Source organism: Dacryopinax primogenitus (assembly GCF_000292625.1).
Source record: "Dacryopinax primogenitus strain DJM-731 SS1 chromosome Unknown DACRYscaffold_18, whole genome shotgun sequence".
NCBI classification, from domain to species: domain Eukaryota; kingdom Fungi; phylum Basidiomycota; class Dacrymycetes; order Dacrymycetales; family Dacrymycetaceae; genus Dacryopinax; species Dacryopinax primogenitus.
This window is the reverse complement of record NW_024467215.1, coordinates 561664-586324: the sequence shown is the minus strand read 5'-3', so window position 1 is coordinate 586324 and position 24661 is coordinate 561664. Positions and strand designations below refer to the sequence as shown.

Below are 24661 nucleotides of genomic sequence, written 5' to 3'. Positions count from 1 at the left end.
AATCATCTTGGCCACCACTCTCATTATCTTCGCCATCTGCGCCATGTTTGTCAATGGCGCCGTGCTGTTTCAGGCGCTTCGAATAGCACAAGCTGCACCAGCCGATATGCAAAACGCATTCCTGTCAGACCTGTCAGGCTGTGGAGGCTGTATCAGGTCGTTAATTGTGGTTGGCGCCACTTTCTCTTTGTTAACGGTATGTCAGGCGCACACCGAGCTTAATATTCTCTGATACAATCCCAGACTCCCACACAAGATGTACTCCTGGTGCGTAAAGGTGTTTTGCCCTCGCATCTCAACATGGCACTGAATACGGCACTTGTAGCTCTGGAGATTATTTGTGGCATGGCAGCGTTTCTGGGTGGTTGCAGTCATGGCACTCGTTAAATTGGGTCTGATCGGTGAGCCGATTGTTAGACATTCTGAGTGCTTGCTGACTAGTCGTTCAGGCTGCACCGTACCGGTGCTGGTGCTACTTACCAACCCTGACACCATCTGGACCTCTCTTTACGTGTATCATCTCCTTGTGGCCTTTTCCGCTCTCCATCTCCTTTTCAATTTGGGCGTCACCTTTCTCATTACCTACAAGCTATGGTTATTGGGTCGCGAGCTGGAATACTTTTTTCCAGGGAACAGCATCCATCACTCAGGGCTCATGGACATGATGGTTGACAGCGGGTGCCTCTATACTGTTGCTACAGTGATCAACTTTGCGCTCGTTGTCCGGAAATCGCCTGCAGCGTACAGTTTCACAAATATTCTCACTCAAGTCGCGGTGCACGTTCAAAGTTTTCACGTTGTGAGTTGTACGCTTATGTAATGAATAGACGCTCACCTCGCTGCTCATCATCCTCCGCATCGGCTTCTCCTGCTCTCCGAACAGACCATCTACCTTCCCTTCTCCCACCACAATCGCTCGACCTTCCCTTGATCGGCACACAACTCCCGTTATCGCAAGCACACCCCCGCGTCAGACGAAGCTTCAACGGCGTGCAGCCGAACAGGCTCGCAGACGTGAAATGCAATTGGCCGTCGCACGGCAGGTCGAATTTCCAGATGCGATACAAGCACCGAGCCTGGGAGACTTGGAGAGAAACAACATCGAGCTAGTAGAGATGCCGAGAGGGGTGCGAAAGGGAAGGACAAGAAGACGTGAAAAACGTGTTACGCAGTGAGAGTTTTTATCAGCGCCATTTATACTCAAATACTACATTAAGACATGACATATAATACTGCAGAGATACAAGAACATTAGCAGTTCATTTTTACCATACTAATACGATAATTGGCTAGAAATACGATAAGAATTTAATAATTCGATAGTTATTGAGAAGAGTTGATTGACAGTACCTTAATTAATACTAAATATCATTGTCTTAACCGGTCAAGCTGCCTTCCTTAACAACTGCTTAGTAAGCGTGGATGACGTGTACTTTTTCACGTGAAATTGAGTTCCAGAGGACTCCTCTCGACCGTCCCCTCTCGAGGGCAAACAGTAACCGGCCGGGGAGCGGGTGATCGATTGAATATTGAATATGAATTGCATATTGTACATAATTAATTCAATTTCTTGTGCGAGGGGCGTGTGATTATTGCCGGATTCGCCGGTGTGGGGAATAAACCACAACACTGGGACATTGCACCCTGTCCCACGTGAATGGTCATTGGGCGCTTGACTCAGTTGGAGCCAGCTTCTTTACTTTCTGTTCCGTCGCTCCGTCATGCCCCCATCTCCAGGGCCAACACCACCAAGTCCAGGGGAAGTAGCCCTGGTGTCTGCTCTGTATCACCATGCCACTCGCTCCTTACTTTCGCTTTTACACCGGCCCAGTCACTTTCCTTGTCTGCATCTCCTATTTGATCATCTTCACAACAACCGTCACAATACATGAGTATGGTTGGGCTGCCCCTGAGAAGGGAAGTGGAGAACGCATGGGACTGGACTTGGAGGGCGCGATGAGTGACTTGCGCGTGGTATGGATATGTCTGTGCAAGATGTCTCTCCAGCTGATCTGGACGATCGATTAGATTGCACAATATCCTCACCCTCATAACTCTGCACAGAACGACATCGTTCATGATTACATTCTGTCGCGTACCCGTTCTATAGCGGCAGGGAAGGCATTTGTTGACGTTGACGACGATACTGTCAGCAACGTCACATTCGTCGTAGACGAAACGCAAAATGGGAATGTCGTCTATTTTGAGGGGAACAACGTGCTGGTCAAGGTTGAGGGGGAGAGGTCCGATCTCCCAGCGGTCTTATTGAGTGCTCATTTTGATAGTGTACCAACCGCACCTGGTACGCCACGCTACTCTCCTATGAGCACGCCTTTAACGTTCCGATCTCAGGCGCAACCGACGATGGTATGGGTATAACCTCTCTCCTCGCACTGCTCAGCCATTATGCTGAGCATCGTCCGTCTCGCACTCTGGTCTTCAACTTCAACAATGGCGAAGAATACGGATTGTATGGTGCCAAGGCCTTTCTCCCTCATCCATGGGCATCCCTTCCCCAGACATTCATAAATCTCGAAGGTACCGGTCAAGGCGGCCGCCCTGTGCTCTTCCGGACGAGTTCACCACATGTCACTTCCGCTTACCATCGCGTGCCCCACCCGCACGGAAATTCCGTAAGCGCCGACGCGTTCAAGAGGGGGGTGATCAGGAGCAGAACGGATTATACTGTGTACGAGACGATGGGTTGGGAGGGACTTGATGTCGCCTTCTACAAGGGAAGGAGCTGGTATCATACGATGGGGGACAACGTGCCGGCACTGGGCGGGGTGAAATCGCAGTGGGCTATGCTGGAGACCGCATACTATGCAACAGAGGGACTGATGGCTGACGAAGAATCAAACCATGGAGGCGATACAGTGTTCTTTGACGGTACGTGTTCGTTGTTCTGAAATGCAAGCAGAAACTGACATGTAGAGCCTAGTTCTCGGCTCGGCTCTTGCGGTCTTCACCCGTCGGACAGTTTACATCATCAATATTTTCCTCCTCATATTTGGGCCTATGGTTGTGGGCGGACTGCTCTGGTGGAATCATGGCAGGCGAAGGACTGCCTTCCCGTTCCCTCTTCATGGCTGGGTACGATTCCCGGTTGCGTTTGTTGTCACCTGTGGAGGGACAATCGGGCTTGCGTTGGTCATTAATCGAGTGAACCCATACGTGAGCACCTAATTGTCGTATCGCTGGGCAGTGACTGATCCGACCCGACTGCCCGATAGATTGTCCATTCATCGTCATATGTCGTCCTCTTGTCGCTCCTGTGCACCTCCTTTGTCTTGCTCGCAGTCACATTGCGCCTGTTCGCCAGCATCCGACCAGTGCATCAGCAAAAAGTAATTGTCCTCATTGAGTTGTATGTCTTTTGGTGGTTCCTCCTGGCTGTCGCCACCGGCCTCGAAGGTCCACCGCAGTTTTTGGTCGCGCCTTACTTCGTGACGCTCTTTTATTCGGGCACCTTATTCGGGCTATTGCTGGGGTTAGCAGAGGACACCGTGTTGGAATGGAGGGGAGACAAAGAGAAGGAACGAATTGTTCGGGTCCCAGGGCAATTCGAAGGCGATCCAGAAGTTGAGGTCTCCGGTAACGACCTTCATGACGATGCCTTGCCCGATGAACCGACTGAGCGGACACCTCTTGTGACTCGCACGCAACCCGAGCCTGTAAATCCCTTGCAGGAAGGCGAGCGACAGATTTCCGGTCTCTGGATGTTCCAATTCTGGCTTGCGGTTGTCTTCCCAGCAATATGGGCTTCACAGACCGTACTGCTTGTGATGACTTCTATGGGTCAGACGTTGGTCGATGGAAACCCGTCCATCCCCGCCTATCTCAGCATCGCCCTCCTTGGCATCCTCATCATTCTTCCGCTTGCACCTTTCGTTCATCCGATCCACCTCAATGTCACCTGGGCATTGTTGCTTGTCTTGGTTGGAAGTACGATCTGGTGTTTATTTGCCGCCCCGTTCACACCCACCTACCCGTTTAAGGTCTTTTACCAGCAGGAAATCACACTCGACGTTATCCCAATTAAGGACCAGGTTATGCTTGGTGGCCTCGCTTCGATAGCGCCAGCAACTGTGAAAGAGTGGAAGCCTGAGGGCGAGGTGACGTGCGAGCAAGATATGGAGGTCAAGTTCCGTCCAAACTTGAGAGCATGCACATGGGAAGGGCACGACGGTGCCAAAGGCATGGGGGTGGAGTATAGCATCACCCGCACGGGTCCCGTCAGTGCCAGGGTGGCCATCACTGGCTCGAACAGTCGTGTATGCGGCGTACTCTTCAACAGCCCTGTACGGTCTGTCGTCATTGCCAGTGCAGCGCCCGCAACTTCGCCGTTGGATTCTGTGAACCAAATCCTCCTGCACTCGCGCACCTGGGACAGGACGTTCGAGATCGACTTCGAATTTGAGCAAGACTTGGAAGGAGGCAGTGTATGGTGCGAGTACGCGGATCCGAGGCCAGGGCAGATACCGGATTTCGACGAAGTGCTGCAGAGCATTCCAGTCTGGGCAACTGTAACAAAGGGGTACAGTGCGCTGGTAGTCGCGAAGAAGAGCTGGGCACTCCCTGGGTTATAGGATGTGGTTCAGGAGGACATAAGGAAGGATCTTTAGGATGGCCGGCATATGTTTTGGAGTCTTCAGATTAGTTCTGGTCAATTTTGGTGGAATTGACAACTATGCATGTTCCCATATCGCATTTTTTGACCTTATCGTTCCGCTGCATTTTTTTCAGCCGTTCATTTCATTTCATTCTCTTCGATACACATCATTGACGTACTGAAACCAAGACTGATTCTCGCAAACGCTGCCTCATTCGAAGTCTATGCAGACTTGCGGAATAGCAAGAGTGCCATGGGTGTCTCCACGTTGATCAGGTTTTCATGAAAGCCCATCTTCTCAGCCTCCGCTTTCAGCTCCTTCACCAGCCTAGCCATGATGTCGCCCTCCGGGTTCTGCTTATCCTCCGGATGTGCCTTCGCATAGTTGTGCGCATAACTCGCTGTTCTGAACCAGCCGTCGATCGCAGACCAGGGTAGGCTGGCTTTGATGATAACAGGCTGGCGATTCTCGATATGGAGGAGCGGAAACTGTTCGCCAATATACTTGATCCTTTGCTCGGCTGACGCGTTGAAACCTTGTCCAGGCGAGGGGATCAGGTCGAGAAACGTATGCACAATGTCGTGCCCAGGCTGAGAGCGATAAGGACCCATTGCACTGGATGAATTGATGCAGTGGTCGATGTACGTATTGAGGGCGTTCAGAGGCGATCCCAGCTGGAAAGCAGTGTAGCTGAAGAAGGCTACCGTTCCATTTGGTTTGAGAACGCGTCGGATCTCGTCCCATGTCTCTGGAAACTTGAAGTACTGGCAGGAGGTCGCTGGGAAGCTCATGAGCGCGACTGAGTTTAAAGAGGGGGGCAGGAACGCACCAGCGGTGATCATGTCAACACTCGCATCCTCAAGGAACTCTAGCTTCTCGGAGGGAGCCACTACATATTTCATACTCCCACCTTTCGCATGGCCCTGTGGGACCTTGCGTGCACTTTCGATCATTGCCTCGGAAGGGTCGACCCCGATCACACTGGCAAGTCGCGACGCAGTGGTGCGAGCAGACTGGCCTATGGTGATCTTAGTTCAACATGTCTAGGTTGATTTATCAGTGCGCACCTGTTCCGCAACCCAAGTCAACACACAGATTCCATTGAGCGCCTCCTGCTTCATGATACTTGTAGATCGTGTCGTACAGTTCGTCAGGGTACGACGGGCGGTAAGACTGGTATTGCTCGGCGTTGAAGTCTTTATCGGCAAATGCGGCCATGTCGAATGGCTGGTATATGCTACTGTGCAGTAGATGCGACAAGGGTAACCAGGCTTTATTGTTGACGAGGAAGTCCAATCCACACAGAATTGGTAGCGTGGGGATGAGGTTACATGGTGTGGATTTCCATACCAACAGCTTCCGCAGAGAACCATACAGCGGCAGACGTTGTCGACCTAAGACAGCCAATATTAAATACCTTGGCCAATACAGCTGCTACGATTCTGTTGGATTGAATGGCGGACTATGTCAATCTGAAACGCTACTGAACTGCACCAGGATAGCCAAGTATTCTTGATCCCATGTTGCAGCGACAATCGCAGATGGTCTACTCATGGGCATGTTCTCCATCACAGCCGGAATATATGCATCCAGTTATGCAGACAGGTTAATATTAATGGTCAGGACACGATGCTTGTTGGGATCAACGAGATCCGCTGCATGCAGGATCAACCATCGATTTCGCGTCAATTTACCTTTTTCGGTACATATCCTAGAATGTGGAAAAATCATATTCACCGATATAATGCGACTCAATCCATTATTCTTGCGCACGTTGGATGCTCGATAACCGCCGGCCAGTTGCGATCTTTATAATTATCTGAATGAGAACGTACTCTTCCTGAGCGTTCCTGAGATGATCTCGGGGATATCTGTTACAGCGGAGTCGCTACCCGATTCCGCCGCGGCTCTTCAGAACATATTCAATGGGGACGTAACAAGAACATCCAGCTTCTGGTGCCTGGCAACGCGTACGAGATTGTATGGTCAGGAGAACTCTGCACGTGATGACCAAGAGCGGTCTGATCCCGTTATGCTTTCCTTTGAGGGCGCGGTCGATGCTCATAATCACCGCCGCGTTCATAGGAGCACAAGGCGGCATCAGGATGGCTTGTCACCTCTCAGAAATCCTACTAAGAGTCATTATACACAGCAGCTTCCTTCCGATTCCAGCTTCAGCAGGAGTCTCTGATGAACTAGCTGTTTAGGCCTCCCGGAAGATTGCGGGTTTCTTGTGTCGCGTGGAGAAGGCCAATCATATCAGGAGAAGCCCGACATGGGTTGGGGTATTCTTAGAGATAGGTCTTCTCTCATCAGCGCACTGCCTGCTATGTCCGCATTGTCACTCGCCCCGCGAGCTTTTATTCAATTGGCTGTTTACTTCTACCGGCTCATCGGTGTCACCTAGAAGTTCGCACCACGTCCGTCTTTCCTGATATCGCATGGACACCCAAAGCTTCCCATAACACCGCATTACGTGACTGATACTGCCAGCACTATTACAACAGACGGCTCGTAACACATGATGAACAGCCTCGGGTAGCGCAACAAAACCCTAGGCGTACCTTGCATTGTAAAAGGGACCAGCACTTGCACCCCTTGCGTCTGAGCAACTCTCTTATCTTTACCTCGATCTACGTGTCGATCTGCACCAAGTCTGGTGATGCCGTATTCTCACTTTCCAGAGGATGAGGCGTCCTTATGGTACGAGGCTAACTTCCCGGTTTCTGGCGGAATCGCGCAGTTGCATCCTGGGCGACAAACTATACTTCTCCTGCCATGTAAGCTGCCTCCTCTTTCTGGACCTGTGACTCTGTGTCTAACTCGATTCCTGCCCAGACATAGGGTTAGATATCGCCTCGTTGGTGAACCAATTTCAAGATCCCATATTATCCACGACGTACAATCTCCTCGCCGTGGACTTCTGGTCGCAAGGAAAGACCGTCAATCCGACAAGTGAACGTCATGACTGCTGGGTGGATGCTGCTTCATTGTTGAAAGTACTGGCTCGGCTGCAAATCCAGCAGATCCACGTGTTTGCTGGCGGTGCTCTCTCAATCGGAACCGCGTTGCGCTTAGCACTGTTGTGGCCTACTGGTATTCAAAGCCTGGCTGTATTGTCCGTACACAAGCCTGTGTAAGTTGCACCTGCACCGCCCTACCCCTTCCATCTGATCCCCACACGGATTAGGGAACAGTGGCTGGTGGACACGTTCAAGGAAATCATCATCACTCTTGGCACCGCAAAAAGCCTGGAAGAAATCGAGGATATCATCAATGAGCTGTTCCCTTACTTGTTCTATGACGTATGTGCATATTTTTGGATTAGGATTTCCCTTTATAACCTATTCCTTTTAGGGACTTCCGGATGACGAGCTCGATTTCTTTGCCGCATACATTACAAGGCAATATCCGCCATCTCGCATAAGCAGATTCAACGACATGCTGTATGATTTTCTTACGCAATGGGTACGTACAATTTCTCCCGCGCTGCGTTTCATCTCACCGGTTGGTTGCATGTAGCTCAGCCCGCTCACATCGGAACATTATTCCCTCATCCGGCAGCCTGTCTTGATAATCTCAGTAAGCACTTGTGTCATCACATTCAAGCCCCATGCTCAACAAGCATAGCCAGAGGATACCATGACCTCTTCACGAGAGGAAGCAGAAGACTTGAAGAAGCTGCTCATTAACTCTGTTGATCCACGACTGAAAATCATCGACACCCCTGGCACAGCGAGTTATTACACACGATGCTCGTATCCGAAAGTGAACCAGCTGTACACTTCCTTCCTTCGAGAACTTAGCCCGAGGACCTGTTATTCCAAGAACATCCCGAATATGCAGGCTGCCCTCCGGACGCTAGCGAAGTTGACTGGAAACACCAACATACAGGATCGAGATCCCCAGAAAGCGTTCAGCTTCAGCTGCGTCTCCGCAGAAGACGTGGCCGAGGAGCACACCACTAGGGAACAATTGGACATGTTGGGCCAGATGGCTGTCAACCCGGTGGATCCAGCCGCTGAGCTCCCACGAAAGTGAGTAGGCGATATACCTAGTTCTGAGGAAACTCTGACATCGTGATAGGTTCAGCGAGAGACATAATCAGAACTTCTTTGGAAAGCACCGGACCGAGTCGAATGGAGAGTGGCTCTATGCTGCTATCGATGTACGTGTTGGACAAGGCGAGCATGTGGGCTCAGATTCAGGCCTTCCTTAACCGTGTAAGGGGCGTAGCAGGGTAGCGCTGGCCGCTCCCGTACTGTTGGTGTATTTTATGCACCGTGTGGGCGAAGATTGGAAATCATTAGGTTCAATGCCTTTTCGTGGCACGCCAGGTACAGGGGATTGTGCATAGTCTTGGACTCGACTAGCACCATGAATAAATTATCACTTGTGAGCAAGCTACTATTCATTTGTGATCAGGCCAAGAGCCTTGATGTTATCATCACGCGACCAAAAAAAATGTAGAGAACAACCTATCCGTGTGGCATTTATCAATATTGATATCAATGAACATTGCCAAGTTCCGTAACCACATGCTGTGGGTCACCACTAGGCAAACCGCAAGTCTTCCCAGCGCACACCCTTCCGGTGACACCTTCCTTCTGGGCCCGCTCCCACACGTAAATCGTGTCAGGTCTCCACTTCTTCTCGTCGACCTCCCGGATCTTGGCCAGGAAGACTTCTGCCTGGCGCTGTTCTGGCGCACTGATGATCACGCACATTGGCTCCTTGAGATAGATCATTGCGGCGGAGACCATTTCCGGCATGGAAGCAGGTTGCGTGAGCAGTCTAGGTGTGAAGAATGTGACCATCTTCTGGGCGTACATCTGGTATCGTTCCGCTCTCGATTCTGACATATTCGGAATTCCAAGGGCAAAAGGATCGGTGGCATGGCAGATAGAGTCGAGGGTAACGAGGTTGTGCAGGGATAATGAATTTGCCGAAGGTTCCGGCCCATCGTGATCTGGGTGCATGTCAGATTGCGCATTTGGATCACAACATTCTCCTTACCGTCTTTCAGTCTCATGATCTTGCTGGCATCGCTATCCTCCGCGCTTGCGAAATAGCCCCAAGCTTTCTCATCCCAAAAGAGCTCGTCCTGCTTGTCTTGCAGTTCCACCGCAATACGCAAGAGCCATGGTTCAAGTTTGACTTGGTAGAGAGCCAAGAGGCCGTTTATGACAGAAGCATAGTCCTCACATACCCTGCATTATTTGAACACAGGCGGTTCACAACGCAACGAGTGACAGAACGTACCCCTGTACATTCGTTCTATAGCAACGCAGTAGCTTCCCGTCTTTGATCATCTGGTTCTGGACGAACCTGGCAACTTCGATACCCTGATTGTAGAATTTCTCGGGTTCTGGTCCAGAGGGAAGGCGAAGCGCGGCCTGCGCAAGCGTCTTCAACATGAGACCATTCCAACTTGCTATGATCTGACAGGAAGGTTAGTCTTGTAGAAGAAATGGAACAAGACAGCGAACCTTGTCGTCAAGATGTGGTTTGGGTCTCTTATCTCTCTCTTCTCGTAAGACCTCTCTCCCTCTGTTGATGATACCCTCCATTTCTTCCGTACTGATACCCAGTGCCGTTGCCGTCTCCTCCGCGCTCCGCTGCTCCATCAAGACGTTCTTCCCCTGAAGCTCTTTATGTGGATCATGCTCTAGGCCCACGTTACCTTCTTCCTTTACGCCAAAATGGTCACAGAAGGCATCTCCGTCTTTCTCGCCCAGAGCAGCCGTGATCTGCGCACGTGTCCAGACATAGAACGCGCCTTCCTTCTTGATCGTGTCGCCTTCTTCCTCATATGACTCGGCGTCCTCGGCGGACATGTATGCAATGCCATGGTCGGTCTTCTTGAGGAGAACTCGGTCAAGGTACGCGAGGACGCCATTCGCAACAGTACGGTAGTACTCGTCGCCTGTAAGCACATAATACGTCACTAACCGATTTTTGTTAGCGTGGAGCTCGTGCACATCTGGGTGCGTGCATACAGTAATGATAGGCCAGTTGTGCGTTGTCATACAACATGATCTCAAAGTGTGGAATATGCCAGGCGGCGTCGACGCTGTACCGATGGAAACCAAGGCCGATCTGATCGTGAATACCTCCCATTGCCATTTTCTATGTCAAAAGAATCAGAAATTTGTTTTCCCAATCATGAGAGCGAACAAATGCACTTTCAGAGTAAAGGCACTCATCTTCCGCCCCAGGTTATTGCTGTCCTCTGCCAGGTATGCTACCAAGTGCAGAAAAGAGAATCTGCTCTGGGTCGGGAACTTGGGTGCCCCTCCAAATCCGCCGTGTGTTCGGTCGTACATCTGCCCTAACATTGCCAGACCGCGGTCACGTAGGAGAGGGAGGCCAAGTTGACTCAGTGCCGGAGATGTCGGGGAAGCAGGCTCTTGCAAGATGTCGGAGAGGGAGTTGCCTTTCGGGACAAGCTTGTCGCGTTCATTCTTCCATCTATGTACAAGCGTCAGTATGTGAAGGATGGGGAACGCAGAAAGGCGGACTTGTCTTTGACTTGCGTGAGGATCTGCTCCATCGCTTGAGGTGGGAAATATGTCCCTCCGAAGAATGGGATCTTCGTGTCAGGTGTGATCCACACGCTCATCGGCCATCCTCCTCTCCCAGATATGGCAGTGACATAGTTCATGTACACTCTGCAGGAAATACATTAGAAAGAAGAGTCGAGACACGTACGGGGAACGACACACCGATCGACGTCTGGAAGCACCTCCCTGTCCACCTTGACATTCACGCACACGTCGTTCATCATCTTTGCCACTTCCTCGTTCTCAAATGATTCGCGTTCCATGACCTTTCATTTCAGTCAGTTCATTCTCTATATGCGAAGTATCAAAATGGCGTACGTGACACCACCGGCACGTAGAGTAGCCAACGCTCAGAAACACCGGTTTGTCCTCCGCTTTCGCTTTTTGGAATGCCTCCTCCCCCCAGGGATACCAGTCCACGGGGTTATCTGCATGCTGTCTGAACATTAAGCTTCTTGTCAGAGCTAATCATACTGGAAGCTGTTCTAGACGAACCGGAGATAGGGAGACGATTCGTTGATGAGCCGGTTAGACTTGCCATCGTGAACCATCCTGACTTGCCAAACCAAGACTCTAGTAGCACACCGGATGTGGGGCTTAACTGGTTGGACAGCGTGACAAAGGCGATGGAGGGCAAGCATCCATGTAGTTTAGTTGTGATACACAACTGAATTGGCGTTTTGGTTGAACGCAGGCCAGGCAGGGTGCAGAGCTCAAATCTCTCCGCGGGCGGCGCGACGTCATAGGCCGCTTTAGGGCACCCATAGCTTAGCAGTCCAAGTCACAACGTATTAGACACATCATAAAAAGAACGATGGAGCCGAAGCTACGGGTATGTTGATTTCCTTGCATACGTACATAGAATATTGATCCCCACGTCAGAAGACGCGGGTGGACAGAAAGAAAGGACGTGGGACATGAACCGAACTGCACTATCGGGGACGTGGGCAAGGGTATCACAGACGAGAGCAAGCTGAAGGATGGAGAGATAGAATGGGGTCGCTAGTTATACTGGATCGTTGCTGTTGAGTTTACTGAGTTTATGTTAGACTGAGTGTTGCATGCCAATGAAGGGTATCAAGTGCGCATCCCCCGGAACGTGCTCGCGATTACGATCCTCCGAACCTGAGATCGCGCATTAGTCTCAGGGAGTGCACGTTGCGCAATGGAACATACCTGATCATACGAAATAGAGTCTTCTTCGAAAGACATTCCTGGAACTTTCCTACCGAGGTCACGGTCATCGTCGTCATCGTCGTCGTCGTCGAGTGCTCTGCCAATGCCACTACCGTCACGCATATCGAAAGATTTTCTCGTTATACCTCCGGAGACACCAAACGGACTCGTGGACAAGGTCGTCTTTGGGGCAGAGAACGCTGCGAAATCGCCAAACTTGTTAGAGGACGGAGGAGAGGAAGTCGGGCCACGGATCGGTGTCATGGGCGGGGTGACCATCGTGGGTTCGGTAGGAATAACGCCCCCGCGTGGTGGAAGGGTAGGAGCATAAGGAGAAAATGAAGAGGCGGATGAGGAGTAGTGGTATATACCACCCTTGGTGGTGCTGTACTTTGATGCCTGGTATTTATCCGTGAACCGCGAGCCAGTGACCTGCGTATAGGTGAGTCAAAGAGCACACAGCGAGAAATCAACACAGACCTTCTTCAAAAGTGGTCGCGCCGATGCGAGATCCGATGCTTGCAGCCACACATTAATGTTGTGCGCGGACTCTTCCGAAGTCCGATATATACTCTCGATCTTGAGCTTCTTGGTGTTCTCATTCCGGAGCATGAGATGCTCGTGTAGTTGTCGGGCAATATCGTCGACATCGTCGCCACCCAAGACACGATTGGCAACATGCTGACCAACTTCCCGGATCAGATCTTCCATATCCAGGTTCTCCAGTACGCTTCCAATAATCGCATGGGACAGCAGAGAGGAGGTTGTCAGAGGAAGAACGGTACCACCGGTGAGGGACGTCATGGCATGGTAGAATTCGTTAGCATACTAGTAAGGGGATGAGTCAGAAGCATTCAAGAAGAAGAGTATACGTACAAGGTATCCGCTCAGGGCAGGTTCGCAAGCAACAAAGAACTACACAACAGTCAACTCCGCGGACATAAATCGGCACACAGCAGAACTCACCAGTGTGATCCCCCTAGTTGCCATTTCCCGTACTATCTGGATGGGATCATGACCATCCGGTGAGCCGCTGTCAAATCCTGGAAGCTCAATTAGAATACATCCCGAAGTCCAACCACGTGAGACCACGAACCATCGCCGTATTCTCCAAGGCCATGTGGAGGGGCGTCAGCAATCAGGACGACCATCCTCCTCGCCTCTGGTCTCCAGTCCATGTTAAGGGCGTCGTAGAGCGCAGCGGTCACTGCCTCAGGACCATCGCCTCCACCGCTGGCATACAGAGTCTTCAAATTCGCCTTCATCTCCGCAACATCGCTCGTGAAGGGGAACTTCTTAGTAATGAATGTGTTGTCCTGCGGAGGGTGGTCTCGGAAGGCGATGAGCCCCAGCCGAAGGTCCTCTGGTCGTACCAGTTTGCCGGTGTTGGCAATGGTGTTGCAAATCTCCTCGATATTCTCTGTCGCATGCGATATATATGACCCTTGAGATCCTGTAGCATCTTGTATAAAAACAAGGTCACTAAATAAAAGAGGGCGTTAAGGTCTAGACACATTTTGTGATCCGAAACAGGGGGCGTACAGCATCTTCCTCGGTAGCCCGTTCTCGGGATTCATGGGGACTGGTCCTGTTGAGCTAGCAGCATATGCTGAAGATGCAACCATAGGCTCCTCGATGTCAAGTCCGTCCATAGCTGTTGCCATATCCATATCACGGTCCCCGTCCATCGAGTCACCATCCGGAGGGGCGGTGGGGTACGATGCAGAAGGAGCGCCGTATCCTAAATCAACAGGGACTATACAGGCATTAGTTACAGCAATAATTGAACAATAAGAAGGTGCAAATACCGTATCCTGCATGCTCAAGAGTGGCCATCGTGGTGTGAGTCGAACAATACTGTCAGCAGCGTGATGCCGACCAGTGGAAGGCAGTTAGTGAAGGTGGATGGGGCTATAGAGGAATCAGACTCGATATTCTCGTGTCTGTGGTATAGATACACTTACCTGTGATCAAGAGAACAAACCTGGCGGTCGTGAGGAGGTGGTCGATACGGTGCACGTTTGGTAGGAGGGGCCGCCTGTCCGGATACCCTTATGATGCTCATGTCACTTGCCGTTTCTGCCTCCGCGGCGCCCACTCACATCGCTTCCCACACAGCGAGGCGGCGTACATGAGGCACACGCGCAACATTCTACAACAGTCTACAACACACGATTTCCCCACATCTGCCTGCCTATCTTATCACTCGGAATAACAAGGAAATTATGATAACAGTGCGGTCTAACGTAGTAATGTACCTTGGGACTTGAGCGGTCGTGAAAAGGGGTCATAACTCGCGTCTACTGATTGGCAGCCAACTCCATCCTAGGCCGACAAGCGCAGCACCGGGCGGGCGGAAGAGGGCACGGAAGAGGAAGATCGCGCCGGCAGACACGGTGGTAGCCACTCCTAACACGACAGCGAAGTATTTCAACCTCGAGGCCAGCGTGAGGGAACGGTCTCCGCCAGGGATGGCGTGAACCCTGAATCAGACCTCAGAAGACAGAACTTTCCACTGAATCAATCGAACTCACGGATCCATCGCTATACGGCAGATGGTTTGGAACAGGTCCGCAATCTGCCCCGTCCTTGCGCTCACAGCGACAGGTACTTGCAGGCCCAAACGACGACAGTACGTGTCGGGTTGCACTTCGTGTCGCTGCAATCGACACGTGGTCAGTCACGCACGCTTATATGTGCGGATCTCGATACCTACCTGCTGAGCAAGATCAAGATCACTCTTCGTCGCTACAAAGAGACTTGGCAACGAATCCAAACTGTATTGTTGCTAGGGAGGATCAATTGTTGAGCTCGCCACAACCACGAGGGAACTCACTCGTAGGTTGCTAATGTATGAGAAGGAATTCGTATCACTTGAATCATGTACGAAGACGATAACATCAGCCATGTCCAACTTCTTTTGATTTCGCAAGACTTCAGATTCGTATTTTGAACCGAATTCTTGCAACTGCACAAATCATTCAGTATCTATGACCACTCATACCACTGAAGGACGTACGACGAGGTATCTCTCCCTGCCTCCCACCTCCACAGCGTTTACCACGCTCAACAACGACCGGGTAGGTTGATATTCCGTTGTAAACGGCTTATCCACGAAGTTCCGTAACAAGCTCGACTTGCCACTTCCACCGGCGCCAAGCACGTAAGCAAGAAACACATTTCTCGAGGTTTTCCTTGCTTTCCGATCCGAACGTCGAGGTCTGGTGACTTGGAGGGCTGTCGTCGTGCTGACGGAAGTTGTGGCAGTTGAAGGTGATGATGAAGGTATGATGGTTGAGGGCAGGGGGTATCCGAGATGTGCGAGGTATGCGAGTGTCGTTTTGTGGTCCAGCAACGTAGTCATGCTGTCCAGTGTTCAGCTCTTCTGCTACCACGAGACCACAATGACTAACCTCCATTGTGCTAGCCAACCCTGTAGAGTAACCCATCCTCTGTCATTGGTGAACGTCGTTTCTGGAAAGCCGTCTTTCGTCCAAGGGCAACCAGGGGAAGTGCTAAACAAGCTATCCAGCTCTTCAGGTCGGAGAGCCCCGTCCTGGTCCTTGTCATGCATCTCGAAGATGTCGGTCAAGAACCGATATCCGCTCGGGCTGAGCTCAACAGAGCAGTCCGACGGGACGTCGAACTTCGGTGATAGAAATAACTCGGTCAGCTTCAAATCTGCACCATATCCGAACTGTCGGAGAATCGTCCACGTCGTTTCTAGCCTTCCACGCTGGATAAAGAGCGTATGTAAGTAGAGGAACCCCGCTTCGGTTATTCCTTCATCCCGAATTCCATCCGGGATTCCCTGCGCGACCATCTCAAATATGCCAGTTCGCTCCTGTGCTTGAAGAGGCTGAGAAAAGCATTTAATCTTCATGCGGGTGTTAGAAGCTGCAGTAGGGCCAGTGAGTGCTTGTGCACCTGGAATTCATCCAACTCCTGAGCATCAAGAATACCATCTTTGTTTACGTCGCAAAGTTTGAATATACGCTTAAGCGCGTCAATGCATGCGGGTTTTAGAACCTTTTGAAAGCTCAAAATGTCTCCCATAGGCACGAAAGGAAGCGCTTACATGCTCTCTTGAATCGTACAACGGTGCTGTGGGATGCAGTACAGCTTTCTGCGCGAAGTAGAACACCTCAGACACGTTCAGGGGAAGCTTTGCCGAGCATTCCACGCATGTTTCCACTTCCTAATGGGCTATCAACCAACCATCCTCCTAGCAACGGCATTGCGCACCTTGAACTCCGACATTATAGGAAAGATCTCGTCCTCCAACGCTTCATTCGTAACCTCACCTCCTCGTAGATCAATCTTATTCCCGACCAGAATGATAGGTACCTGATATGGCATCAGAGATGAATGCGGCGACACTGACACGTGTTTTTACATTAACTCCAACACTCCGGATGTATGGCAGCCAGTAGGTTGGAACGCGGTCAAAAGAATGCGGATTGTCGATAGCATACACAACGCATATGACGTGTGCTTTTCTAAGTTCTGAATCTAGTCGCTGCCGGTCCTGCGACCGAGCGGACGAGTCCACGATGTACGTCGTCACGTTCTCTGGTGTGACCTCCGGTGGGATCGTTACTTCGGGCACGACGGCTTGCACCTTCATTACATACATGAGTAACTATATGTGCTTTAAATCATGAGGGGAACGCACATGAGGAACATAGTAGTCCTTTATGAATGATGTGACTATTGTGCTCTTTCCCACACCATCTGCAGGATCGTGATTAGCTCGCGCGTCGGCAGTTTGCTGGAATTGCCCAAAGCGCACCATCCCCGACCAGCAGTATGCGGACATCCCGCCGCATTTCCTGTTGTGCCTCTCCAGACTAGCAAGGTACAGCAATATGGTCAACGCCAGAAAGGGAGGTCAGTCGGGAGAATCTGGGGCTGCCGTGCCTTTTGGCTTGTGCTCAAGTTGAAGGGGCAAGAATGATGCACGCGGTCGGCACGGAAGCACCGTGTCCCTCGGCCATTCAGAAGCGCTGGCCAACAACGCCGTCTTCATTTGATAACCAGGATGAACATTGTACTTGTACATCTGCGATCTATACTGCATCATGTCCCCTAATGAGCGTAGTAGACGCCGTGAACTTTGGATTTCAACCAAGCCTCATCCAGCAAGCTAACCACCTCACCTGGTAACGGACCGCCTTCCCCTGTTGATATAATCTCAGTGAGTCTGTTCTCAAGGAGACCGGAAGATTCCCCACGCGTCATTAATGTTCATCTCCAATTGTTCAAGTGATCCAGCCCCAAGGATAACCCCGTCATTCGGTGTCAACGCGCTGTGATGTTGCAACCACCGTTGCGCTGCTTCCGACAATCGGATGTTGTATTTCTCCTAGGGACGGGCCCGGGTATTAGCCAAGAATCAAGCTACAACAACATATTGCAACTCACCAACGTCTCTTTCAAGGGCTTGAGAAGGGGCAAAAGCGGCGCATACCGCGTCTTCAGCATCTCCGCTAGCCAGCCGGTCTGCTTAGTGTCCCAACGCGAGCCAGCAGCATTCGTCCAATCATCAACTGAAAGGATCTTGCCGGCTAATAAACCGCTCCTACACGAACGAATCAATGAGCTGCGAAATAACGAAGTAACTGTGAGACACCAACGCAAGAGGGCTGTAGGCATAGAAACGGATACCAGGTTTGCGGAGACACGGAATCAGCCTAAGGATGTAAGTAAGCGGTGACTGACAAAACTTGCGAAGCAGGAACAGACCCACTCGTATTCGATCGTCCTTTCCACCGCGTTATAGCAACCCTGGTACACCGTAGGCTGGATCAATCCGTTTGCCTTTGCATACGTTACATATTCCGCGACTTCCCACGACAAGTGGTTGCTCAGACCGAACTCTTCACTGGGTTGTGTCAGCACCTGCTCTCGAAGCTCTTCCAGGCCATAGTACGTACATCAGCCCCTCCTTCTTCAGCTTGTCCACTTTTCTGAGCGTCTCTTCGAATGGCGTGCCCCTGTCTGGCAGATGCAAGTAGAGCACGCGTATCTTATGTCCATTCAGTGCCTTCAGTGACACCTCAACGGACTGGCGTATCGCAGACGCAGAATGGTGGCCCGGTTGGCCAATGGTGAAACCGGCCCTATCATCCTTCCTATTCAGTCACACTCTCGTTGGACCAAAATGGAAACGTACTTGGTATCCACCCCGCAACCCTTTAGGTCTAGTTGACCTAGGTACTCCTCTGACGTACCATGCCCATACACCCGAGCGCAGTCCAGCATCGTATATCCCCACCCCACCCAGAGATCGATCACTGCCTGGCAGTCGGGGAGCTCATTGAAGCGTGTTGTATGCTGGCCTTTGGCACCAAAAGCACCCGAGCCCTGGATATCTCTGAGCAGGGGAGAAAAGCGATAGTCGCATGCATACGAAGAGGAGGGGGACGCGTGACGGCATGCTCGACTTAACTGGCTCAACCTCTCACGATGCCCTCAAGACCAGCCTGCTGAACGCGCTGAGAGAGTGCCAGCAACATTCTATCTTATAGTGCCGGTGTTGACGAATCTCAGAACAGAAGTGCGGGGTGAGGGTGAGATTATGCCTCACGTGCCAAGATCTGGTGAATGTATATGCGATTGATTACACGATCAAGTACCCAACACGTCCCTAAGTGTCCTCCCAATGAGTCGATGCGCGCCTCGGCATATCTATTAGGACTTCCTCCGACAGAGTGCATTACGTCGACTTCCGTTTCGCCGCCCAGTGTGTGCCGTACCTCCACTCCAGCAGGACCAAAGGATACGTCAGTACGCACCACACCGAAAGCGCGGTGAAGGTCCACCCGGGTCCAATTGCCAACCTGACGAAATCGATGACGGAAATCACTACTGCGCCTAGAAGACAGCGGACGATGTTGTTCTATCCGTTTTTGCCTTAGCGGGCTGTCGTTAGAGGAAGGAACGGGACGTACTGCAGCGCCTACTGCGGATCCTCGCCCGGGAAAGAGGTCCATCAATAGCGTTTGACTGACAGTAAAAATGCACATTGTCATGCATGTCGCTAACCATTCACCCATGCGATGTCAATACACGCTCCTTTGGTAGGTAACTCATCCTACGCACCGAAAAATTGCAACAACAACGTGACGCCCACACTGACTCCGAAGCGCACACACCAACCATAAGCGGCCAACACCGCAGTGTTCAATCCCCAATAGATGGGTGACGAGCTCAACCGTGCATGTTCCTTGCGCACATGTCCCCCTTCTCGCTTCACCCGTGCCTCTTCCCGTGCCCAGGAAATGTCAAGCAGCCGGCCAGACAGCGGCGCGCCGACGATGCACCCGGCGCCGGAGGCGAGGTAGCACAAGCCGATTTCGGTTTCGGTGAGGGAGGGATAGGCAGCGAGAAATAGAGGAGAAAGGGTGGTTTGAATGCAGTAGAACATGGTGAATGATACCGCTGATTGGGAGCATCAGCTATGATCTCTTTCTCCTTGGAGAACGGCTGAGAAAGGTAGCGTACCATTGGTCCATAGAATTAAACAAACGTCTATATGTGTAAACAGTTTCACGAAGTCCAGTGGGCCCGTTCGTCTTGGCAGCTCTGAACTCTTGCCGTCGTGCATACCCTCTCGCCATGCTTGACCAAGAACAGGCAGGAGTGGGCGGTTCCAACGCGGAGCGGGGAGAGAGCCATCCCCCACGATCGCGCGTAGGGTTTCGGGCAGGAAGAGAAGCTCGAGGAGGAAACAGAGCGCTGAGGCGGCAAGGAGGAAATAGAAGATCGCCCTAGGAAGAAAACCAATTGAGTGACGATTGAGACCGAACTTGTGCCTCACTTACCTCCAGCCGTATCTTCCCGCCAGGACACCACCGATCACTGGTCCGATACATGAGCCGAACTACTCGGCTCTGTCATCCCGCGGTCACAGCATGCCAACCGAGCCCAACTAACCATCGCACCCAAGCTCGACACACCTAGGAAGATCCCTCTCTCACCCGGCGCCGCTATATCCATGATCGTTCCACTACTGATAGCTATCACGCTCGCACACCCAGCTGCCTGAAAGCACCTCAGAAGCACCAGCAGCCAATATGCATCAACCGGAGTGAATGCAAGCCCAACGCAGCTCAGCGCGAGGAGGGCAAGACAAGCCAAGTACACCGGTCTGCGGCCACAGAGTCGCGAGTCCGCTAACCCGCTCCATACTGCTGGGGAAAGGCCTTGAAGAAGCATGTACACTGTAACGGTTATATTTATGCGCTCTATTGAGGTGCTGAAGGCGGTTGCGATCACGGGGATAGCGGGAAAGTAGACGTTCGACGAGAGGGGGGAGAACATGGCTGCGAGGGAGGTTAGGGCCACGATGAGCCATTTCTTCCAGGGCTCATAGACTTGTAGGAGTAAGCCCCAAAATCATAGATATAACGGTCGTGCATACCAGAATAACCCAGTATAGCTGTGCTTTCCGTCAGAGACCGCTCAAGATTGCCCGCCTGCTGAGGGTCAGAAAGTACCCGCCCAGGTTTTGACACTTTCTCTCCTAGTGGAGCGCCCATACCAAGACCATATATCAAAAATCATGCAAACCGTCCACGATAGTAGATATATTGAATGCCAGCGAGTCGCCTGAAATAAAGATGCTTGCTGAAGACAGAAATGCTGGCGCCGTTCGGCCGAATCATCATCAAATTTGATTTGTCTCGCGAGCGCTTCTGGAGCGCTTCCGGAAGTCTCCAAGAGATCCACGGAGTTCTCGGAAGTCTAGTTCAATGATGTGACAACAGATCGGGCCGACACTATGAAACCGGAGGTCGACCAGACATGCACATTCAAAAACGGAATAATGATCGAATAATTAAAAGCTACAGAGTTCAACGAGCGCGGTCCTAGTAATTCATTCGTGTGTCATGGTGGTCAGCAGCAAAGTGCGCCCTTAACTTTCCCCATAACTGGCCCGTTTGATCGGAAGTAATTCATGAATAACCACGTGGCCTCCACAGATCTGGAGTGTACATGCCGAGGCGCTCCCTCCGCCCCATGTCGGCCGACATCGGTGTCACCGGGCCGCCTCGTCGAATTATTCTGCACTGAAATGACAACCATCCGAGCAGCTCGGCGCCGCCAACCGCCCACGCAGAATTGTGCAGGCCGGCGATTCGGATATACCTGTAATGTACTGTGGATATATAACCGCCCGGTGTGGGGCGGACGTGGGGGGCGATTGACTGAAACCTCGGATACCCCACCCGGACGACGTGAGTGATCCATATTTAAAGATGGAGAAGGAACAGACAAGGCTGGAAGAACAACAATATGTCAGAGAACCATCTCCAGCACCAACACTTGTGGAGGAAAAAGATTGTATGCGAAACGTTGATGGACCATCCAATACTGCCGAAACTAGTGACCAGCAGTCAAAGGAGCCGCCCAGCGCTGATAGCGTCGATCGACCCTACTCCGGTATGCTAGATTGTTCGGGTTCACCCTGGTGCTGATACTTGGCTTAGTATTTGCAAGATGGGAGAAATGGGTCATTGTATTCATCACTTCTATCGCCGCCGTCCATTCCCCCCTGGCGGCGAACCTCTACTTTCCCGCAATTCCTATCGTTGCCGAGGTATTATCTCCTATTCCCCAGCGATCTATCTAATATCTTCCTCAGGCCTTTGGGAAATCCATAGAACTGATCAATGTCACCGTGACGGTGTACATGCTGCTTCAAGGTCTGGCCCCAACAGTCTGGGGCAACCTAGCCGATCTCCCATGGTGCGGTCGGCGACCGATCTACCTCATTTGCTTGCTTGTGCTCTCCATCTCCTGCATCGGTCTCGCCCTGACCCCAACAAGCGCCTACTGGCTGCTCGTCCTACTCCGATGCGTCCAGGCCGCCGGGTCAGCAAGCGTCATCGCCCTCAGCAGCGGGACGATCATGGATATTGCCGCCTCGCACGAGCGGGGCATCTTCCTAGGCATATCCGGTATGGGCCCACAGCTGGGAACGTGTATCGGCCCAGTACTTGGAGGAGTGTTGGCAGGGAGTCTCGGCTGGCGCAGCTCCTTTTGGTTCCTGCTTATCTCGGCAGGGACGACACTCACCATCGAGTTGCTCTTCCTCCCTGAGACCCTCCGCGCGATTGTAGGTGACGGTAGTATCCCCGCTCCGCCGTGGAACCGACCACTGTTACCTGTGCTGGGACGCAAGTTCAGGGGGAAGTACGACCCAGCGCTGAGACCGAAGGCGTTGAGGAAAGTAGGTCCACTGGAATTCCTCAAGCTGTTTAGGCACCCGGACCTGCTCATTATCCTCTCCACGAACGGTGAGCCCAATTTCTCGTCCCTCTCTACAGCTTCTGATAAACATATCTACCAGCCGTCCAGTTCACGATCTTCTACTGTATCCAAACGACCACGTCTCCCCTCTTCCTTGCCAACTATCCTTGGCTTACCGAGACCGAACTGGGGCTGACCTACCTGGCCTACGGCGGTGGGTGCGTCTTTGGCGGGCCCATCAGCGGCCGCCTCCTCGACTGGGACTACGACCGCGCGAAGCGGCGGGCAAAAGCGGATCGCGAGGAAGGGATAGTACACGATCCTTCTAAAGGGTACAGGAACAAAGAAGGCGTACCGGTGATACATACGCGGCTGAGGCAGACCCCGTTCTACTGGGGCGCATATGTGATCGTGGTCATCGCATACGGTTGGGCTGCGAAGGTCAATGCGCCCCTGGGCGTATTGCTAGTTTTTCAATTCTTCGGTTCGTCCCTTCTCTGCTTCTTGGGGGCGGGTCCGCTGACGAGTTCGCAGCCATGTTCATGTCCATGTCGATCTTCAACGTGACACAGGTGCTGATCATGGACCTTTTCCCTGGCCGAGGCTCCTCCATCGCCGCAGCGAACAACGTGATGCGCTGTGTACCTGGAGCGATCATGGTCTCGATTGTGCAGTATATGCTGGACGGCGTCGGTGCCGGATGGACGTTTACGATCCTGGCGTTGGCGTGTGTGGTCAGCTATCCGCTGCTGATCCTTGAGTGGATTAAGGGCCCGGAATGGGCGAGGAGGAGAGAGGAGAGGGAGGCGGCGAAGGTCTCACCGGAGTAGAGGAGATGGATAGCAGGTACTTGGACCGGAGGACTGTGTCAACACGAGCAATTGTACCATACATACAACTTCACAAGGACAACTTTTTTTTTTCATCTTCTGCGCCCCACCTTACTCTCAGTTCAGCTTCCCAAATGTGACCTCATGCAGCCAACTGCTTCTTAGCCTCCTCCACACTGAGCACCTCCCCAAACCGGTTGAAGAACTTCTCCACAAGAATCTGGTGCATCTCCGGGTTCAAGTCCGCACACGCCTGGGGAACTACCTCGACCTCATAATCCGCATCGAGTGCCGAACGCCAGGTGTGAAGCACCGCACCGGAGGTAGCGACGCCAGCGAGGATGAGCCGCGTCACTTCCTTAGAACGGAGGAAGGAGTTGAAGTCGGTGTCGTGGAAGGGAGAGCCGCGTGGACGGGGGTGGACCTTCTCTCCCTGTGATTGGGAGTGAGATTATGGTTTGGCGTGTAGATGGAGTAGTAAACGCACGGGCAGCGGGGTAACACTCTCCACTATCCCCGGATTCTCGAGACTCGCAGGGAACGACTCTATCCAATTACCGAACTTCGATTCTTTGACCACACTGTATAGCTCCTCGTTGCTCCTACGCAATCCCTGTTCCATCTTCAGCACCCTCACACGAATTGATCAGTGAACCAGCTACGTACCCCCACGATGACGTGTGCAATGACCACTTTCTCCGGCCCTTGGGCCCGAGCGACAGCTAACAACTCGGCACCGTTCGAAACAGCAGCATCGAATATGGTTTTGTCAGGAACAAAATTGCGGATTTCGGATTGATAGTCCAACAAGAGCAGGGCGAGGGGAGGCATTCTAGGATCGTCGAAGGAGATGGATGAGTTCCTTAGGGAACCGGATAAGGGCGACCGATCATAACGGACGCGCCCATACATTGCTACCGTATTGAGAATGAGACTGACAGGCCAATATCCCTATTCATAGATCAGTCATGGATCAGCATAAGCATTGCCGACCGCTTACTCTGCTCCTATTCTAGCACGCCTCGTGATCGTTCCTTCGCTGGCTTTACCCACACTATTCATTTCATCTCAATTCATACTCCCAATAACCACACCGCGAAGTCTTCCCACAGTCGCTGTATTCTGGTATCAACGTCTTGAGTGAGTGCCTAGTGAGGAGGCCATCCGACACCGGCGTAACTTTCTTCGGTCGGCTCTAAGCCCAAACTCCGAACTTCTTCAC

General features: G+C 52.0%; 11 protein-coding genes across 11 annotated transcripts; 4 read left to right on the top strand and 7 right to left on the bottom strand.

Moving 5' to 3' along the window:
* Positions 1-43: 43 nt before the first annotated feature.
* DACRYDRAFT_17930 (uncharacterized protein) lies at positions 44-1323 on the top strand (the record flags this gene model as incomplete). Its single annotated transcript, XM_040771317.1, has 6 exons — positions 44-196; positions 244-267; positions 326-401; positions 450-799; positions 828-1127; positions 1294-1323. 6 exons carry the CDS (start codon positions 44-46, stop codon positions 1321-1323), a joined length of 933 nt encoding a protein of 310 aa, XP_040625665.1.
* Positions 1324-1761: 438 nt separating this feature from the next.
* Positions 1762-4739, top strand: DACRYDRAFT_118549 (uncharacterized protein). Its single transcript, XM_040770603.1, has 5 exons — positions 1762-1974; positions 2029-2302; positions 2353-2889; positions 2942-3174; positions 3234-4739. Exons 1-5 carry the CDS (start codon positions 1792-1794, stop codon positions 4587-4589), a joined length of 2583 nt encoding a protein of 860 aa, XP_040625664.1. The 5' UTR covers positions 1762-1791; the 3' UTR covers positions 4590-4739.
* Positions 4740-4753: 14 nt separating this feature from the next.
* Positions 4754-5907, bottom strand: DACRYDRAFT_101788 (S-adenosyl-L-methionine-dependent methyltransferase). The gene is made up of 3 exons (XM_040767585.1): positions 5681-5907; positions 5443-5631; positions 4754-5391 (listed from the first exon to the last, which is right to left on the bottom strand). Exons 1-3 carry the CDS (start codon positions 5829-5831, stop codon positions 4835-4837), a joined length of 897 nt encoding a protein of 298 aa, XP_040625663.1. The 5' UTR covers positions 5832-5907; the 3' UTR covers positions 4754-4834.
* A 1362-nt stretch (positions 5908-7269) lies between these two features.
* On the top strand, positions 7270-8832 carry DACRYDRAFT_118547 (alpha/beta-hydrolase; the record flags this gene model as incomplete). Its single annotated transcript, XM_040770602.1, has 7 exons — positions 7270-7393; positions 7452-7749; positions 7804-7918; positions 7971-8081; positions 8136-8195; positions 8244-8650; positions 8700-8832. Exons 1-7 carry the CDS (start codon positions 7276-7278, stop codon positions 8830-8832), a joined length of 1242 nt encoding a protein of 413 aa, XP_040625662.1. The 5' UTR covers positions 7270-7275.
* A 289-nt stretch (positions 8833-9121) lies between these two features.
* Positions 9122-11717, bottom strand: DACRYDRAFT_110659 (uncharacterized protein; the record flags this gene model as incomplete). The annotated part of the gene is made up of 10 exons (XM_040769097.1): positions 9122-9582; positions 9630-9823; positions 9876-10054; positions 10103-10560; positions 10613-10742; positions 10799-11084; positions 11135-11284; positions 11339-11442; positions 11495-11604; positions 11672-11717. 10 exons carry the CDS (start codon positions 11715-11717, stop codon positions 9122-9124), a joined length of 2118 nt encoding a protein of 705 aa, XP_040625661.1.
* A 304-nt stretch (positions 11718-12021) lies between these two features.
* DACRYDRAFT_70620 (vWA-like protein) lies at positions 12022-14264 on the bottom strand. The gene is made up of 8 exons (XM_040775925.1): positions 14161-14264; positions 13895-14108; positions 13449-13834; positions 13319-13395; positions 13229-13267; positions 12833-13180; positions 12353-12784; positions 12022-12301 (listed from the first exon to the last, which is right to left on the bottom strand). Exons 1-8 carry the CDS (start codon positions 14186-14188, stop codon positions 12254-12256), a joined length of 1572 nt encoding a protein of 523 aa, XP_040625660.1. The 5' UTR covers positions 14189-14264; the 3' UTR covers positions 12022-12253.
* A 299-nt stretch (positions 14265-14563) lies between these two features.
* DACRYDRAFT_24327 (mitochondrial Rho 1) lies at positions 14564-17280 on the bottom strand. The gene is made up of 12 exons (XM_040773644.1): positions 17145-17280; positions 17028-17086; positions 16749-16973; positions 16598-16699; positions 16431-16550; positions 16280-16381; positions 15766-16229; positions 15372-15717; positions 15189-15320; positions 15069-15140; positions 14887-15011; positions 14564-14835 (listed from the first exon to the last, which is right to left on the bottom strand). The coding sequence occupies exons 1-12, from the start codon at positions 17179-17181 to the stop codon at positions 14640-14642; spliced, it is 1980 nt and encodes a 659-aa protein (XP_040625659.1). The 5' UTR covers positions 17182-17280; the 3' UTR covers positions 14564-14639.
* A 160-nt stretch (positions 17281-17440) lies between these two features.
* DACRYDRAFT_57020 (Aldo/keto reductase) lies at positions 17441-18670 on the bottom strand (the record flags this gene model as incomplete). Its single annotated transcript, XM_040775409.1, has 7 exons — positions 17441-17555; positions 17587-17717; positions 17777-17933; positions 17989-18045; positions 18102-18236; positions 18289-18474; positions 18528-18670. Coding segments are annotated over 7 exons (924 nt in total), but the record flags the coding sequence as incomplete, so codon positions are not given.
* Positions 18671-18954: 284 nt separating this feature from the next.
* DACRYDRAFT_118544 (MFS general substrate transporter) lies at positions 18955-20895 on the bottom strand (the record flags this gene model as incomplete). The annotated part of the gene is made up of 7 exons (XM_040770601.1): positions 18955-19253; positions 19306-19394; positions 19457-19795; positions 19859-20124; positions 20179-20237; positions 20291-20730; positions 20778-20895. The coding sequence occupies 7 exons, from the start codon at positions 20893-20895 to the stop codon at positions 19071-19073; spliced, it is 1494 nt and encodes a 497-aa protein (XP_040625657.1). The 3' UTR covers positions 18955-19070.
* Positions 20896-21615: 720 nt separating this feature from the next.
* On the top strand, positions 21616-23484 carry DACRYDRAFT_118543 (MFS general substrate transporter; the record flags this gene model as incomplete). Its single annotated transcript, XM_040770600.1, has 5 exons — positions 21616-21799; positions 21847-21956; positions 22002-22656; positions 22710-23093; positions 23144-23484. The coding sequence occupies 5 exons, from the start codon at positions 21616-21618 to the stop codon at positions 23437-23439; spliced, it is 1629 nt and encodes a 542-aa protein (XP_040625656.1). The 3' UTR covers positions 23440-23484.
* A 97-nt stretch (positions 23485-23581) lies between these two features.
* Positions 23582-24573, bottom strand: DACRYDRAFT_118542 (Isochorismatase hydrolase; the record flags this gene model as incomplete). The annotated part of the gene is made up of 4 exons (XM_040770599.1): positions 24440-24573; positions 24106-24390; positions 23927-24052; positions 23582-23872 (listed from the first exon to the last, which is right to left on the bottom strand). Exons 2-4 carry the CDS (start codon positions 24349-24351, stop codon positions 23582-23584), a joined length of 663 nt encoding a protein of 220 aa, XP_040625655.1. The 5' UTR covers positions 24352-24390; positions 24440-24573.
* Positions 24574-24661: the final 88 nt, after the last annotated feature.

Coding starts and splice junctions, on each gene's coding strand:
- DACRYDRAFT_118549 (XM_040770603.1), top strand. CDS start 1,792: ATGCCACTCGCTCCTTACTTTCGCTTTTACACCGGCCCAGTCACTTTC. Junction 1,975..2,028: donor CGATGAGTGACTTGCGCGTG/GTATGGATATGT, acceptor ACGATCGATTAG/ATTGCACAATATCCTCACCC. Junction 3,175..3,233: donor TTAATCGAGTGAACCCATAC/GTGAGCACCTAA, acceptor ACTGCCCGATAG/ATTGTCCATTCATCGTCATA.
- DACRYDRAFT_101788 (XM_040767585.1), bottom strand. CDS start 5,831: ATGGCCGCATTTGCCGATAAAGACTTCAACGCCGAGCAATACCAGTCT. Junction 5,632..5,680: donor TGACTTGGGTTGCGGAACAG/GTGCGCACTGAT, acceptor AGATCACCATAG/GCCAGTCTGCTCGCACCACT. Junction 5,392..5,442: donor TGTTGACATGATCACCGCTG/GTGCGTTCCTGC, acceptor TGAGCTTCCCAG/CGACCTCCTGCCAGTACTTC.
- DACRYDRAFT_70620 (XM_040775925.1), bottom strand. CDS start 14,188: ATGGCCACTCTTGAGCATGCAGGATACG. Junction 13,268..13,318: donor CAACTAGGGGGATCACACTG/GTGAGTTCTGCT, acceptor ACTGTTGTGTAG/TTCTTTGTTGCTTGCGAACC. Junction 12,302..12,352: donor ACTCTATTTCGTATGATCAG/GTATGTTCCATT, acceptor GCGCGATCTCAG/GTTCGGAGGATCGTAATCGC.
- DACRYDRAFT_24327 (XM_040773644.1), bottom strand. CDS start 17,181: ATGCGGCGGGATGTCCGCATACTGCTGGTCGGGGATG. Junction 15,718..15,765: donor GGTTGGCTAGCACAATGGAG/GTTAGTCATTGT, acceptor AACACTGGACAG/CATGACTACGTTGCTGGACC. Junction 15,141..15,188: donor CATACATTAGCAACCTACGA/GTGAGTTCCCTC, acceptor GATCCTCCCTAG/CAACAATACAGTTTGGATTC.